We start from the raw sequence: 15,964 nt of genomic DNA, 5'->3' as shown, positions 1-15,964 counted from the left end.
GAGAGATAGACTCCATCATGGCAGGAAGACATGGCAACAGGCAGGATCAGGAAGCTGGTTGTTGATGTTGCATTTACATTCCGGATACAGAAAGTCAACAGCAAATGGGGCCAGACTATAAACCCTCAAAGTCTATCCCCAGTGCCCTCGTTCCTCAAGCAAGACTCCACCTCTTAATGGTTCCATAGCCTTCCTAAACAAAATTACACCAGCTGCAGATCAAGTGTTCAAACACAGGACCCTATGGAAGACATTTTATATTTAAACCATAGTACCAAGGAACTAACATTCAAGAGGAAATGCTAGGCCATGTGGGAATTTAAAAATAAATAGAAGCCAAGCTTCATCTCTGTGATTCTAGACAGCTTCTCCTGATTTTCTTCTGCTTTCTCTTTCCTGTTTGCCTTCCTCTATTCCCCTTTTCTTTAACCCTCTTTCTCTGTGGCTTGTCCTTTCCCTCTGTCTTCTATATTGAATGTTTTACCCAGCATTCAATTGATTCAACATGGCAGGGAAAACTCAGGAAGTGATCATTTTGTTTCACTTTCATTGATAATAACCCATTGCACCCATGATGTTGTTCTCAATTCAGCAGCTTAAATCAGTGAATCTGGTTGATTGCTGGTTTACTTAACAGAATAAGTGAGTTGACTTTGAGTTGAACATCCATGTAATAAACATCTTATTTTTTGGCACACAGAATTATCAAAACAATTCATATTCCATGTGCTCTAGATCAAGGTCCATCCCAGCCATATAAAGATTCCTTAATCTCCATAGAGACAAAATATTTCTTCTTCCCATAGATAGTGTGATATTATATCATGATGTCTAGATCTATATTTTAGCACATTGAGTATGCCAAACTACACTGAGCATAGAGCCAATTCAGATGTATCAGTTAATTGTCATGTTTCTACGACCAAATATTTGACCAGAAGCAAGTTAAGGAAGGAAGGGATTCTTTTGGTTCATACTTTCCCATTGGTGGAAAGGGCCCAGCATCAGGAGGTGTGAGGTTGTTGGTTGCAGTGTATCCAGTTAGGAAGCAGAGAGAGATGGATGTTAACAGTCACTTTCTCCTATTTAATCAGTCCCAGATACCCATGGAATAGATGGGTCTTTAATTAACCTAATCCAGAAACACTCCAAGATGTGCCACAAGATTTGTTTCCATGGTGATTCTAAGTCCTGTAATGTTAACAATTAAGGCTATGTATTACACCAGAGAATCTTAAAAGCAAGGTTTTGAGGAAAAGCTTATTTGGGGTTGAAGCATCTGAGGTATGATTTCAACCTTCCTTGAAGCTGAGAGGTTTTCAAGACAATCGATTCCTCTAGTTGTTTAAACCAGCTTAAACTGAGCTTGTCCATAACTTATAAAATAAAAGGAAAGCCAAACAGATTTGACCTGCTCCTCGTCCTACCAATTACAAGGCTGTAGAGTAGGGTTTCATGGAAAAATTTCATGTTATAGCTTCAAAATGGCTCTTTGATAAGGTCATCAATCCAAAAACTGTTCAAGGTACTTGGACAACTTGGCGGTCCAAGTAGACAAGCAAATAGCATGATTAGAGCTGTTGCCTTCCCAGCTGAAGCTGGGATCAAGGACAGAGAATGACAGTGGTCAATTCTGAGACTACTTTCCAAAGGACGTGTAATCATGTTTTTCTTTACTTTGTTAATGTTTCAAGTTTTCTTGAGAACAGTTAAGTATTCTTCTTAGAAATAGCCACAGGCTATGGTTGAAAAGTCTCAAATGTGCTAGTTTTGAATTATTTATGTGAGAAAATCTCTACAGATATCCAGAAATAGGATGTGCTTCTGTTTCTGTAACTTACAAGCAACTTCACTGAATTTTGATAAAGAAGGAAAACATTGTTGGAACTGGGAATAGGTTTGACAAAACAGCACCTATTTTTCTTTCCACAAACCAAATTTGCTGAGGAAAACCGGGGCAAAATTATAGCTATGCTCAAAGATTTTAGTCTTTCTTACTAAATGTTTATCTGTGTTTCTACCTGTTGGAAATTATAAATAACTGGAAGCATCTGTCTCTACATCCAGATGGAATATTTTCCTAATAGGCTTCCATGGCATCAGGAAAAATCCGTCAGTGGCTGATATTGTCATATCTCTGACTCATGGAAAAACTTTCTCTAACTCTTCTGATTATACCTTTTCCTTTCTTTTGCAAGGAACGCAAATTTCCTAAGTTTGTATCCAAAGAAATGGAAACCATGTACATTGAAGAGCTGAAGTCCTCTGTCAACCTGCTGATGGCCAACTTGGAGAGCATGCCTGTGTCCAAGGGTGGAGAATTCAAACTGCAGAAACTCAAACGCAGCCACAATGCTTCCATCATTGACATGGGTGAGGAGAGTGAGAACCAGCTGTCCAAGTCAGACGTCCTGCTGTCCTTCTCCTTGGAGGTAAAGAGCCCCAGATCCCTGAAAATGTCCCGGCATGGTAAGCCACCTAAGGAAAGCTGGGTGCTGAACACAGCCAGTTGGCTCTCCCACTTTGGTCCTAGACCAGTTGTTCAATTAAAAGATTGCTGGGATTGGTCACTTAATCATCAAGTGAGCCATCCCCCTGTCTGGGAGCCCACATTTCTTGTAAGGAAGTGTAGTCTGAATATCCACCTGGCAAATGTAATTTTGAATTATTTTCCCTGTCTTAAAGCAGTACTCAAGGACTGGCAATTTAGAAAGCTTGTTTTTTAGAAGCCTACATTATTATTCAATATGGGCAATCTAGCATCATTGGAAAGAGTTGTTTTAGTTTTAGTTTCCCTCAGCCTCCAGCGTAAGAATCTGCCCAGGCTAATGCAGGACAGCACTCTGCATCTCAATGCATCCCTCTAGAATGTCTCTTCCCACACTGGCTATTCATACCTTTCCTATTGAGTGGCTTTGGTCCACCAACATCAAACTTCGCTGGGAAACTGGTTCAGTACTCAGACTGCTGAACACTACTCAGTCCCACTTAAACCTAGGATGGAGGTGATAGGAACCTAAAATGGCACAGCTACTTTAGAAATTAAGTTAGCATTTTCTAAAAGTGTTCAATACACAGCTATGATGTTATCTAGTATAAACATCAGATGCCTACCCAACTAAAACCATGTCTCCACAAATATATTTAGAAAGATAGTCACAGAAACCAAAAATAGTGGCAGCCTTAATCCCACTCAGTGGTAAATGGATAAAAGGAAAATACAGCATGTCCATACATCAGAATACTACACAGCAAGTAAAAAAGAACACTTATAAATGCACAGGTTGGACAAACCTCATCAATACTATGCTTAGTGCAAAAAGTCAGATGCAACAGGGAAAATGGTAGCATGACCCACTGATATTAAACACTAATCTACAGGAGGCTAATCTATAGGATTAGGAAGATACGAAGCATGTAATGTAAGGTTGAAAGTAGAAATGAACATGAGATGTACTTCTAGGGAGCATGGCCTAAGGCAGTTTCAGATGATTGCCTCAGAGCTTGGTAAGTTTATTAAAGTGTCACAGAGCTGTACACCAGAGTGGGAGAATTGTACGGCCCCTGAAATACGCCTCAGGAAAGCTGTGAGGAAACAGCGTGGCCTGTATTTTAACAAGCTATTCAAACACAGAGAGTGTTTGCTTTTGTGGCGCTGAGGCTTGAACACAGGCATTGCGTGTTCTAGACATGCTCTCTGCCACTGAGCTGTTATATTTCTAGACTCTACCTTTTATTCTGAACGTCTCCCTAGGTTGCGCAGGCTGCATCCCTGATAGACTTTGAACTTGCAACCACACTGCCACAGCCTCCTGAATACCTGAGATTACAGGCCTGTCCCACTAAACTTGGATTCAGGGATTTCTTACATACTCTATAGTTAAAGAGCAAAGAACCACTTAAAACTTATCACAGGCCAATAGCACTCAAAATTTGTGTAAACATAGAAGCACACATATACCACACACACACATATATGACACATAAAAATTACACATATTTATTAAGTCCATGTGATATTTTGATACGTTTTTTATAATGTTCAAGTCAAGGTAAGCCACTTTACTCCTGCAAACATTTGTTATTGCTTCATGGTAAAAATGTCTAAAATCCTTTCTTGTACGAGAGAGAGGGAGAGAGAGAGACAGAGAGAGAGACAGAGTAAATCCCCTAAGAACTGTCTGCCAATCTTTGATTTAGGGAGATAAAGAGAACAGATGAGCTGGGTGTGGTGGTGCATGCCTTTGATCCAGCACTCAGGGAGGCAGAGGCAGGCAGATTTATGTGAGTTGAAGGCCAGCCTGGTCTATAAATTGAGGCCAGGACAGCCAAGACTACAGAGAAACCCTGTCTTAAAAAACCAGAGACAGAGAGACAGAGAGAGAGAGCATATTTCATTAGGACACTGTGTGTTAACTGTTGTAAATTGGTTTTTCCACTCAGCTAAGATAGTGAGCTCTTCTTCACCCCGCAGGGTTCCCATAGAACTCTGCTGCCAGAGGAGGTGAGTCTCAGTTCAATATAGAACTCTCTGTGTGAAAAACATCGTCAGTGTGATCTCACTGAAACTTGGTTTTTTAATTTTCTTAAGTACTGCCACCTGAGGGACTGAATGCTGTTGCTTAGGTGTCTTTGAATTTGATTATTGCCAATTAAAGGTGGCAATTTATCCCCTACACCTTCTTGTCTTCCAACAGATGGAAGGGAAAAAAGAGTATTTTATTGGCTTTCACGAAGCTTTTAAGTATGTAATTTTCTAATTCATTATTAGTTTTCAATATTAAATAGCTGATTTCCTGGAATATAAGTTTAGATGAGACCTCAGCCATACTCTATGCATACAGGATTTAAATGGCCTTGACTTTAAATATCAGTCCAGGTTGCAATGCCTTTGTGTCCTCACATACTTTTTAATTGGAAAACTAAATGCACACGATAGTAAAGTCGCCAGCCAATGCCTCTGCACATCTATTCACGGATGTGTTTGGAGAGCACGGTGAGTGGGGCATGCACAAGTGGGAACAGGACTGTCAGAGCATCAAGGCAGGCCCCCTCAGGATGGGCAGATTGGAGCAAGATGTGTTTCAAGTAATTAGAGAATGAAATGGCTGGAGGAACAAATTCAGTTTGCAGCAAAAAAAAAAAAAAAAAAAAAGGCGCAGGATGCTGCATTGTAAATGTGGGCAAGGCAGTGCTGCTGTGGCAAAAAACAACCACCAGCCTTTGCAGAAGGCTGCTGCTGCTGGGTGAGCCCTTCTTCACGATGGGTCTGAAGGGAGTTTGCGAATATGCAAACAAAGCCTGACACTTGCAAATTTCACAGAATCCTACCGAATGTGAGATCTTTCAGGCTCTAAGTTGTTCTCTTTCCAAGGTGTATTCTTCTTTCTTCTATGTCTGTGGTTTCTCCCCGGCATAAAAACTTTCGGTTACGTACATTGTCTTTCTAGCCTCACGGGTACATATCATACCCCCACTTCACAGATGAAATCACTGAGGTGGGGCCAAGGAGATAGCACAGTGGGAAAAGTTCTTGCCACACAAGCATGGCGACCTGAGTTCAGATCTGCAAAAACCCACCTAAAGCCTGAAGCTGTTGTGAGCATCTGTACCCATCACTCCTACCGCGGTATGGAGAGCAGACAGGAGGGGCCTCAGAGCTGGCAGGCCAGCTAACCTGGAGCACACAGCAGAGAACAAAGGACCCAGTCTCAAACAAGTGGAAGTCAAGGCCTGACACTTGAGGCTGTCTGTCCTTTGACTTCTACATGTGTATCTGCACATGCATAGCACACACTCTCAAGAAAGAAAACAAAACAAACGAACAAAAACGGAAAGAAAGAAAGAAAGAAAGAAAGAAAGAAAGAAAGAAAGAAAGAAAGAAAGAAAGAAAGAAAGAAAAGAAAAGAAAAATTAACTTCTGCAGATTAGAGAAAACAAAAGTGGAAGGAGGGAGGTGTGAGATCATTTCCCAACATCCCAGAAGTTGTACAGGGGTCTCCAAGTATGGCCCCTGAAACAGCAGCAGCAGCAGCAGCACCAGGGAAACTTTCCGAGAGGAGGAGTCCTAAGTTAGAGCCAACCCTCTGAGCAGATGCCCTGGAGGGAGCTCACTCCCCTCTGCTTTCACAAGCTCGGTGAGCCCCAATTCACTCTGCTTGAGAAGCTGCAGGCTAGCACATGGCAAAACTAAGACTTACGCGTCCCAAATATGCTTCCATGAATCAAAACCCCTAGAAGCATGTGTCTTTTTCCTATACCCACTTCTCTCTCTATTATAATGCCATTAACCCTTCCGTAGAAGGAGTGATTTTCCCCATGGGTTACTCACTGTAGATCACCACTACAGGCCATTTTGTTCTGATTGTTAAGTCGTCTGTGTCACCTTTCCTCTTCCGCTTGCTCCTGTGGCAGAGCAACCACCATATCACTCTCCGAACAGCAGGAGCCTGAATGGAGTTTGCAGTGGGGATAAGACAATCAAGAGAGCGGACATGGGTGAAGATGATCAATCCTCATTTAGAAAGACAAATGGGATGTGCATTGAACGTATGACAGGAGTCTACCGCAGAAGGCATCTGAAAGACTCTACCTAGCAGTGTTTCAAAGCAGACACTAAGACTCATAACCAAACCCTCGGCAGAGTGCAGGGAATCATATGAAAGAAGGGGAGTTAGTATGATATGGAAAGGATAGGAGCTCTACGAGGACCAAATATATCCGGGCACAGGGTCTTTTCTGAGACTGACACTCAACCAAGGACCATCTATGGATATAACCTAGAACTTCTGCTCGGATGTGGCCCATGGTAGTTCAGTAACCAAGTAGTTTTCCAAAGTAAGGGGAACAAGGACTATTTCTAACAGGATCTCAAGGGCAGGCTCTTTGACCTCCCCACCCCCCCAGGGGAGGAGCAGTCCTGTTGGGCCATAGAGGAGGACTTTGCAGACAGCCCTGAAGATACCTGATAAAACAGGGTCAAATGAAAGGGAAGGAGGTCCTCCCCTATCAGTGGACTTGGAAAGGGGCAGGGAGGAGACCAGGGAGGGAGTGTGGGGTTGGGGAGGGAATGAGGGAGTGGGATACAGCTGGGACACAGAGTTAACAAAATGTAACTAATAAGAAAAATAAAATTAAAAAAAAAAAAAGAAAAGAAATCCCAGAAGTTGTGACTGTAGGCTAGACTAGAGACAAAGCTGCAGCTATATTTGGATTAGGCACACAAAGATAATAAATAACTATGAAAGTAATATACATAAAGTTGGCACATTTTATTCCTCCCCATTCAGACTGCAGCATTTCTAAATCAAAATTCTGTTCATAATTCTGACCGAGAGCTCCCTTTTCTAGCAGGGCCATGCGGAGTATCTGGTCATTGAACTGGGGACAGACAAGTGGCAGCTTCCTGGGTAGATGGAGCCTGGGCTCTCTAGTTTGCCTAGTCTCCACTGGTTCCTGCCTTACCTGTGACACTAAAGCTGGGTGATACTAGTTGTGTATCTTAGTGCAGCCTTGCTTATCTCACTATCAAGAGAAAATCTAATTCACAAGCTGTGCTTCTACCAAGTGCTGACCTATAAGCAGGATATTTTTAAAGAAGGTAGGAGGAAGTCTTCTATTTCTATTTGCTTAGCATGAAATGGGTAGCTCAGTTCACCTTAGCTGTCTGACCCAGCAAACATCTGAATTACAAAATCTTGCTGAACCTGGTGGGATCATAGCTGAGCCAGACCTATAATCCTGGCAGAATTTCAAACTCAAGGGCTGGGCTACATAGCAAGTATAAGATTAGCCTGGGCAATTGAGTGAGACTCTGTCAAAAAAGAGAGATGGCAAGGAAAGAAAAAAAAAGGAGGAGAGGAAGAAAAGGGGGCAGGAGGAAGAAGGAAGAAAGAAAGAGACATGGAAAGAAGTAGAGACTGAGAGATTAAAAAATGAAAAAGAAGCATAAGAAAGAAGGGAAGGTGAGGAGGAGGGAGGACTAGGGGAGTATCTCACGTGAATTGCTTACTTAACGGTGTGTACTGCCCTGCACGCAATTGACTCTACTGCAGAGTGAGGGAATGAACCACATCCTTTCATCTAAAAGGCAATCACATTCCTGGAAGGCCCCTGAGCAGCTGCCAAAGCCTGACAGACTCTGTCATCTACCCATTGGCTTTTACTGCAGCATCTCCTCTGTCTTCCTGTGGGTGATACTGCCTCTGGCCCTGGTGTTAAATCCACCTTATGTGATTCTCTTTCAGGTGGTGATCATGGAAGTCCAAGGCCTTAAATCCTTGGCTCCGAATCGAATCGTGTATTGCACAATGGAGGTGGAGGGCGGAGAGAAACTGCAGACGGATCAAGCAGAGGCGTCTAAGCCAACGTGAGTAGACTTCCTCTGTGGTCGATCTCACAGCGGTCACCTTTGCTTTTATGTGTGCCAACTCCCAAAGAAAGATCTCTTTTCCCACATCCATACCTTCTTGTCAAACAAGGTGACTTGACTCCATTTTTTAAAACAGAATTTCACATAGCTCAGGCTGGCCTCAAACTCACTCAGTAGCCAAGGATGACCTTGAGTTTATGATCCTCCTGCTTTCAGTTCCTAACCCTGGGATTGCAGGACTCTGTCACCATGCCTGGTTCATGGAGCGCTGGGGGTCAAACTCAGGACTTCATACACAGGAGGCAGGCATTCTACCAGCTGAGGTACATCCTCAGCCTTGATACCATTTCTATTTGGTAGCTATGACATGGATCCCAGTTCCTTTGAAACTAAAAAAAAAAAAGGGGGGGGAGGGAGTTGAAGTAATAGCCCTGCCTCTGAAGCCTTTAGCCATATATCACTGTGTGTGTGCAAAGCAGGCTTGTACAATGGAATGGAAAATCGTCATTGCTCTAGCCTTAGACTGCTTGCAGTTTAGTGGGGACGTCAACCACTAATGTGTATTTATAAAAAACAGTCTTGTTTGCCTACTTCATGTGGGGTTTCTACATCTTTAGATTCAACCAGCTGTGGATTGAATTTTTGCCAAAAAAAAAAAAAAAAAAAAAAAAAAAAGGAACATTGGACAGGCATTAACTTTAACCTCAGTAATCAGGGGCAGAGGCAGGCAGATCTCTATGAGTTCAAGGCCAGTCTAGTCTACATAGCAAGCATAGCAACTTTCAGGAAATTCAGAATTACATATAGAAACCCTGTCTTAAAAAAGCAAAAACAAAAACAAACAAACAAGGGGATATTGTATGGGCACAGATTGTGTATAGAGTTGTCGTAACTCTCTAAACTTGACAGCAATTGTTTCCAGAGTACTTCTTACCAGATACCTGTGACCTACCGTGGTTCCAAGCCTATAAAAGGATTACAGACGTTATTTTTACGTATTTTTTGGTTTGCTCTAAAGACTCAAACATCAGTGGGTATCCATGTAGGGTAGAGAATGTCAGAACCAATATCCCATGGATACTGAGGGACAAATACAGCGATAAATTGAGGGAAAGATGGCTTGAGAGGAGATGCCAGTGGGACATGAGCCAGCCTCTGAATAGGCCTTTCTTAGGATGCATGAGACAACTACTCTGATACTGTAAAGCACCCAGGGGAGTGAAGTGCTCATGAATAGTGCTGTGGTTAGCAATGGCCCTGTGGCAAAGAGGAACACATATGAAGCTCCAGTGGGGCTGGGGTTAGGGGAACAAGGAGTTTTCTAAGCTGGATGAGAGAACAAGTAGTGATGAAAAGACTACCTGAGATGGGCTTAGAAAGCATCTTCCAGCTGCAGCAGAGGGGCAGGAAGGGCCAGTTAGTTAGGGTGCTGGGGCAAGGCTGAGAGCACTGCATATTTATCTACGTGGGTGAATAGACCTCTCGAGTCTCACAGAGCAGTGAGAGATGACTGCTCCCTTACCTCAGCACCACTGCCCCCATCCTGTGTTTTCCGGTCTCCATGATGCCTTAGAGGAATGAGTGTCTTCATCTTCATGGCCGGCATTAAGCCCTAAGAGTCATCAGAATGTAACCCTCCCCCACTCCTCCCCAGTGCTTTAAGAGCTGTTTGGCAGAGCATGAATAACTCACCAGGCTGTTCAAACAAAACAGTTCAAAGGAAGCACTGAATGTTTCCCTGGCTGAAGAAGGGCTGAGGGTATTGTGTGCCTTCAAGTGGTTCTTTGTATGAATAGGCAACACCTCAGATGTCCAGAAGTGTGGTGGGGGGGAGTGGTTAATGAGCATTCAGGAGGAAACAGAGGCCAATGTGACTTGTTGCATGGTATGCCCGTCTTCCTTTTAAATACTTGTTCCACGCTGACAATGACTGTAGTTTCTTTTTACTGCCTTTGATGAAAGCTGGTGTTTCTTCAAGTGCCTGATCTTTCTCAAAGCTGTTGTGCTATGCTCTTTCTAGAAGCTTTTTCACAATTTGTGTTACGTGGTGGTGGGGAGAGCAGTGTGGCTAGGGATGTTGTATTGTTTCTGTTAAACTTTTTAAAGGAGGTACTCAGTATGGTGTTGCAAGAGAGGAAAAGAAGAAAGCTCTGCTTTTTTCCCATCTGTTGTTTCACAGAGGATATTTTACCTCAAAGGTAACTTGCATTACTTTACTAGATGAAAAAGTCTCAATTGCCAAGGTAAATAATGAATACATTTTTATGACTGTGTTAATATTTAAAACAAAATTTCATGATAATATTGAGTGTAAAATGCTTATGTTTGTGTTAGGGTAATGATGATCTACTCACATCTGTAGATTTTATGGCATCCATGCACATAAACTCCTCACATCAAAATGTGCTTTTGTACCCAAAGGATGCTCTTTTGGGTCACCTTTCATCAGAGAATATTACAAGCCCCTCACCGAGGGTATATTGATTTGTTTAATACACACAGCATACAGGCTTCTTCATCAAGCTCAAGTCTAACAAACTTCTAGGAGTTACTTAGTGTGCTGTGTTAAGTATCTCAAGATAAATCTGTGTCTAGAAGGAAGAGCATGTCACGATCAACTTGTAATGTCTGCCATGAGAAAGGAAGGGTGTGATGCTTTGAGGTAGCCATAGCTACAGTGCTGACGACATACACCGAGAGCCTGAGACCTGCTAACACTTGAGTTTCTTCCTGTGATACAAATATTCTTTCATCCTTCCCTCGTCCTCCTTCTAAATGCACAGTTATTTTCCTAGAGATCTTCTTTACCTCTTCTTTCATTACAGTTTAAGGCTGACAGGTCTCCTCTGCTTTTGTCTGCTTTTGCCTAGAAAGATAAATGTCCTTGTTTGTGCAGCTCTGTATTCTTCCTGCCTCTTTCATTTGGACTTACTTAGGATCTTCCATCATTTCCTTCTTTTGAAGCTTTTATTTCCTCTTCATCTCCTCCCTGTCATTTGTGCTTGCAATTTTCCCCACTGCTGATCTCTGTGTTACTTCTGGCATTTGACTTTGGTTATCCTAAAAGATATCTTCCATTAGCTAGTAACCCTGCCTAGGGTAGCCCTACGGGTGCTGGAGCTTTTGAATATTATTTTGTTATATCCAGCTGTTGCCCTTGTCTCATCTACATGTTTTAGTTTGGGAAAACCAAAATCCTATTCAAGCCCTTCTTGTTATTCATAGATTTTTACCTTTGCAGCTACTAAATATCAGCCAGTAACTGCACAGTATATCTTGCTTATCACATGTCTACAAGGAATTTGTCTTTTGTCTTTTTTTCTCCCCAAGTATAGTTACAAATTCAGGAGGACTTTACATAACTCACTTTATCCCATAATGTGCTCTCTGTATAGTATACACAAGATGAGCAAAAGCAGGGACCCTAACAGCATAATTAAGTATGTTTGGGAAACTGGAGACATTGCATCTCTTTGGTGAACTACTCATTATACACAGACATTTTATAGCTTCGAAAAGCCCAATGGCAAATAAATCTATGTAGCATTTTTTAAAGTTAAATCATGCTCCAAACTTATTTGAACTGGTACCTTTACACAGTGGAAACCCTGTCTATATTGCCCAGCCATAGAAATCAGGAATCTGCACTCTCTCCCACTTATTGTTATCAATTGTATCTCTTCCCTGCAACCAGAGCACCTTCCAATCTTTCAGCAAGGTCATATTGGATCAGTTGCATTAAGTATTTTGTGCCCATGAATTACATGTGTTTCATAACAAATGGCAGTATTTTGTGCTCTTATAGCTAAGGATGTGGTGAGGCAACCTGAGCTGTGACCCGTGCTCACTATTCCTTTATCCACATGCTTGCTACATGTGGATTAGTTCTGAGGACCCTGTGCACCCACTCAGCTCTGTTTTCCTCCTCTCCTGGGCTTTGAAGGTGGTGAGCCAATAGTAGATGCTCAGAAGCTGCTGTGAGCTACACTTGCCAGAAAGTGCGGCTCCCATTTGCAGCACATTGTCTCTGCTTCTGGCAGGAAAACACGGATGCAGAAGCAGAAAGGCCTGAGATCCTGTGTAAGCAGAGTTCTCTCAGGAAGGCAGGGGGAGACAGGAAGGTCTTTGCGGTTTCAGGGACCTGAGTGTAGTTGTACATCTTCTTTGCAATAGAGCTATAGGTCATCATTATTGTAGTGATATTTTTCAGATGTTTTTATCTCTGGGAATAACAAGAAATTGTGTTCTACTTTCTCACCTGTCCACTCCTGAACAAGGAGGTAATTTTTAATTCAGTGCTAGAAAGCCTTTGGCACCGCCTCAGATCTGAGGTTCAGAGCCCCCTACAGCAGAAAGAGCAGTTGGCATTTCCTCTCCTCCATCTTCCTGTGATTCCTCTTCTTCATGGTGACTGGTGCTGTTATCTTTTTGCCAACAAGGAAATGAGTTTCCCTTTTTGGAGAAATATGTTAATATTTCAAGGCTGAATTAATGTAAAGAAAATGCATAATAACACAGATGGCACCTGGACAGGCTAAAAGGCGATCCTGCTGACAGGGTTGAATGTGGAGGTGTAGAGATGCAGACTGGGAAGCTGGCTTGCAAACCACTCTAACTTAGAAAAAAAATAAGAAAGAAACATGACGTTTCCCTGAGTAGATGATATTGTCCTAAATCACTCATTCCTGGGATTTTTGCACAGTGTAAGTTTCTGCTCTAAAGTAGCATGTGTGACTTGAGAAGGTTAAATACTGGAGCATTTAAATAATTTTTCTGCAGAAGAAAGTTTGAATAATAGCCCAGTGTTTTTCTCTCTCTTATCTGAAGCCATACTCCGCTGAACAAAACCCAAGATTCCACTTGGCAAGTTCATAACCCCTCAGCAAGCCACAAAGTGTAGACTCCATTGTCCCCATGGATCAGACTCTTTTCTGCCATTTCCAAGAGACTGGGAAGATAAAGTGTCTTGGCTGAGAAATCTTGCTGTAGTGCTAGTCTCTTTTCATGGCATCTCTCTGCCAAGACTGTATTTAAAAACAAGAGAAAGTGCAGTGATGTTCTATACCATTATTGTTCTGTGAAGTAGATTCTGTGTCCCAATGGCACAACACAAAAAGTCAGGCCCTCATGGCCAGGTTAAACAAAGCTGGGGAGTTCTGCTGAGTCACCTACAGAGTGAGCCTGCCTAAACCAGTTATTTCTTCCCCTTGTTTGCCTCATGCATCATTTTCTCCACATAGCATTGCCCTTCTGATTTTAACCAAATGTTTTGTGTCCAGAGCCTGAGAATGGCTTGAGTGTCTTTCCCACTGGGTTTGACTGAAATGTGAATTGGAGAGTATGGTGAGGTGAGTATCTGCCCTTCCTCCATGGACTCTTTGAAGCACATATGCCCAGCTTTGGGATGTTGCCACCCTAATCAAGGGCATTAGTGATAAGCATAAGAACAGTGTAAAAGAGAATAGCAGATTATAATCTGTGTCCCTAAAGGAACAAAGAAGCTTCCTTAGTAGTTCAGTGAGAGTACAGATTACTCAGGTCCCCAATGAAGCCCCGTGAATTGTAGAACATTTATACTAATACCCAAAGAATGAGAAAGGAAAAGTCAGAGTCATGGGAAAAGCATTCCAAGAAGAGGAAAGAGAGAGTACAAAGGCTTTGCAACAGGAAATTGTTATCCGAAAGGAAAACAATGGCAGTAGACACTGGCAACCTCCCTAAGGAAAGCCTAGAGAACACAGCAGGGACAGACAAGTTGGGGTCTGCTAAACCACAGGAAGAAGGGCTTATTCCAAGGCTCTGGAGAAGGCATGGGGAGATTTTAGGCCATGGAGTAGATGATTTGATTGCTATCTTAAGACTTAGAATATATGAAAAATCAGAGTAAACCTAGAATCACAAATATGGTGGTTTGAAAATATGTAGTAAGCAGGTACTTCTGGAGGCATTGACATTAAAATGAGGAGTCATACAAGGTTGTTAGGATCAGAGCTTGTATCCTGGAAGCCCTAGTGAGGTGTGCTCAGCCACCTGTCCTCAGTAGGGCAACCAAATAGTGAAAAGCAAGAAAAAAGAGTTATTCAATGTGGCCACACTGGGAAGAAGGACAAAGAGACCCAGTGATCCCTGTGTCCATTTTTGTATTCCGGACATGAGGCCAGAGTTATGTGTAACTAAGCAGTCCTGGTCATTTTCTGAGTTCCAGCCTCTGCAAGATGGTCTGACATGTCAGAACTATATGAACTCTCTTCCTGGAAAACAGCCTCCCTGTCTGGCTGGAACTAGTGTTCATTCCCTTCCTTCTCCCAGCATGAGATTTCCAGAAAAATTCTAATTTCTTCAGGACCATTGTTTCAGTAGCTGATAGCCCGGGGGGATTGGGGTGGGGGGAGGATGAAAGTGTTTCTAGAATTCGTCATGTCTGCCAAGGTGGGTAGAAAAAAGGAGTTTTAATTCAGAACATGGCTGTTTTGGCAAGAGATCACATCCAAAGACCTTCTAGGCTGGACTACGAACATGCCTTTAATCCAGGAGGCAGAGGGAAGCAGATCTGAGTTCAAGGCCAGCCTGGTATAGAGCAAGTTTCAGGTAAAGAAAAGCTTAGGTCCAGGTGTGGAGGTACACACCTTTAATCCCAAACAGTGAAGGGAAAGTTTGTAGAAGCAAGCACGAATGTTTGAAAGTGATGCCTAACTGAGTGGCAGAAATAGAGATGAATCAGAGAAAGATTTGGCTATGCCCAAAGAATAGGCTATGCCCAACTCTCATGAGAAGTGAGAGGAAAGGGAAGCTATTTAAGGGGTAATGCAGAGAGAAGAGGCAGTTTTACCGGGACACTAAGAGAGAGACAGATTGTAGAGAGAGAACAATCTAAACATAAATGAAGACAGAATGAACCCAAGAATGGGAAGGAGCCAGAAGAGTAGAAAAGAATGTTAGAGTTAGTTTGAGGTCAAACAGAGCAAATTAGGGCTAGATTGAATAAGTTAGCTGAGAGAGGAATTTGAGCCAGAACAGCTGAGTTGAACCAGCCAGCTATAAGCTCAGAAAGAATAAGAAAGAATGAGCTTATTAAGCAGCAAATCTCAGAGGCTGAAAACATTCTAGGCCTAGGTTAGATTGAATGGAGACTAGAACCTTCCAGGACTGGGCCTAGGTTAGCAGACAGAGGCAGTAAGTACAAGAAAACAATTGAAGGAGGAGAATGTAAGTTTCTTTTACAAAAAGTTCACCTTTGGGGCTATAGAGACATCAGCAAAACAAACAGGAAAATGTGTGTTGGGATATAATGACCAATTATCCAGGTGGCTCTGTAGCTTTTGAGGACTTGAGTGTCTCCTGTGGAAAGAGAGACAAGGTCTCCTGAGAGTAGCTTCTTTCCTGCCTGCTTGTCCATTCCCCATGCCTGCACAGTCCTGTAGACATTCATCGGAAGGTTCCCTGCAGCATGGCCTAGGCAGCATTCCTATCGGTTTTCTTTCAGAGATAAAGCTTAGCGAAATTTTAGAGTTCATTAAATCACAAATGGCAAAAGACAACATTGACCTAGAAATTTATTCTGGCAGAATCCCCCAAGACATTTGGGTTCAAAAG

At 42.5% G+C, this 15,964-nt stretch overlaps 1 protein-coding gene across 3 annotated transcripts in view; it reads left to right on the top strand.

Annotated features, from left to right (window-relative positions):
* The window catches only part of Cadps (calcium dependent secretion activator), a 444,339-nt gene that overhangs the window by 207,968 nt on the left and 220,407 nt on the right, over positions 1 to 15,964 (top strand). For all 3 annotated transcript variants that reach the window (XM_055599062.1, XM_055599061.1, XM_055599060.1), the window contains exons 5-6: positions 2,199 to 2,432; positions 8,247 to 8,368. In XM_055599062.1, the coding sequence (XP_055455037.1) occupies positions 2,199 to 2,432; positions 8,247 to 8,368 (356 nt within the window). The remainder of the gene's footprint in view (positions 1 to 2,198; positions 2,433 to 8,246; positions 8,369 to 15,964) is intronic.

The sequence above is a fragment of the Psammomys obesus genome, unplaced genomic scaffold (genome assembly GCF_907164565.1).
Source record: "Psammomys obesus unplaced genomic scaffold, mPsaObe1.curated_primary_1811, whole genome shotgun sequence".
Lineage (NCBI taxonomy): Eukaryota > Metazoa > Chordata > Mammalia > Rodentia > Muridae > Psammomys > Psammomys obesus.
This window is presented reverse-complemented; position numbering and strand designations above follow the sequence as displayed.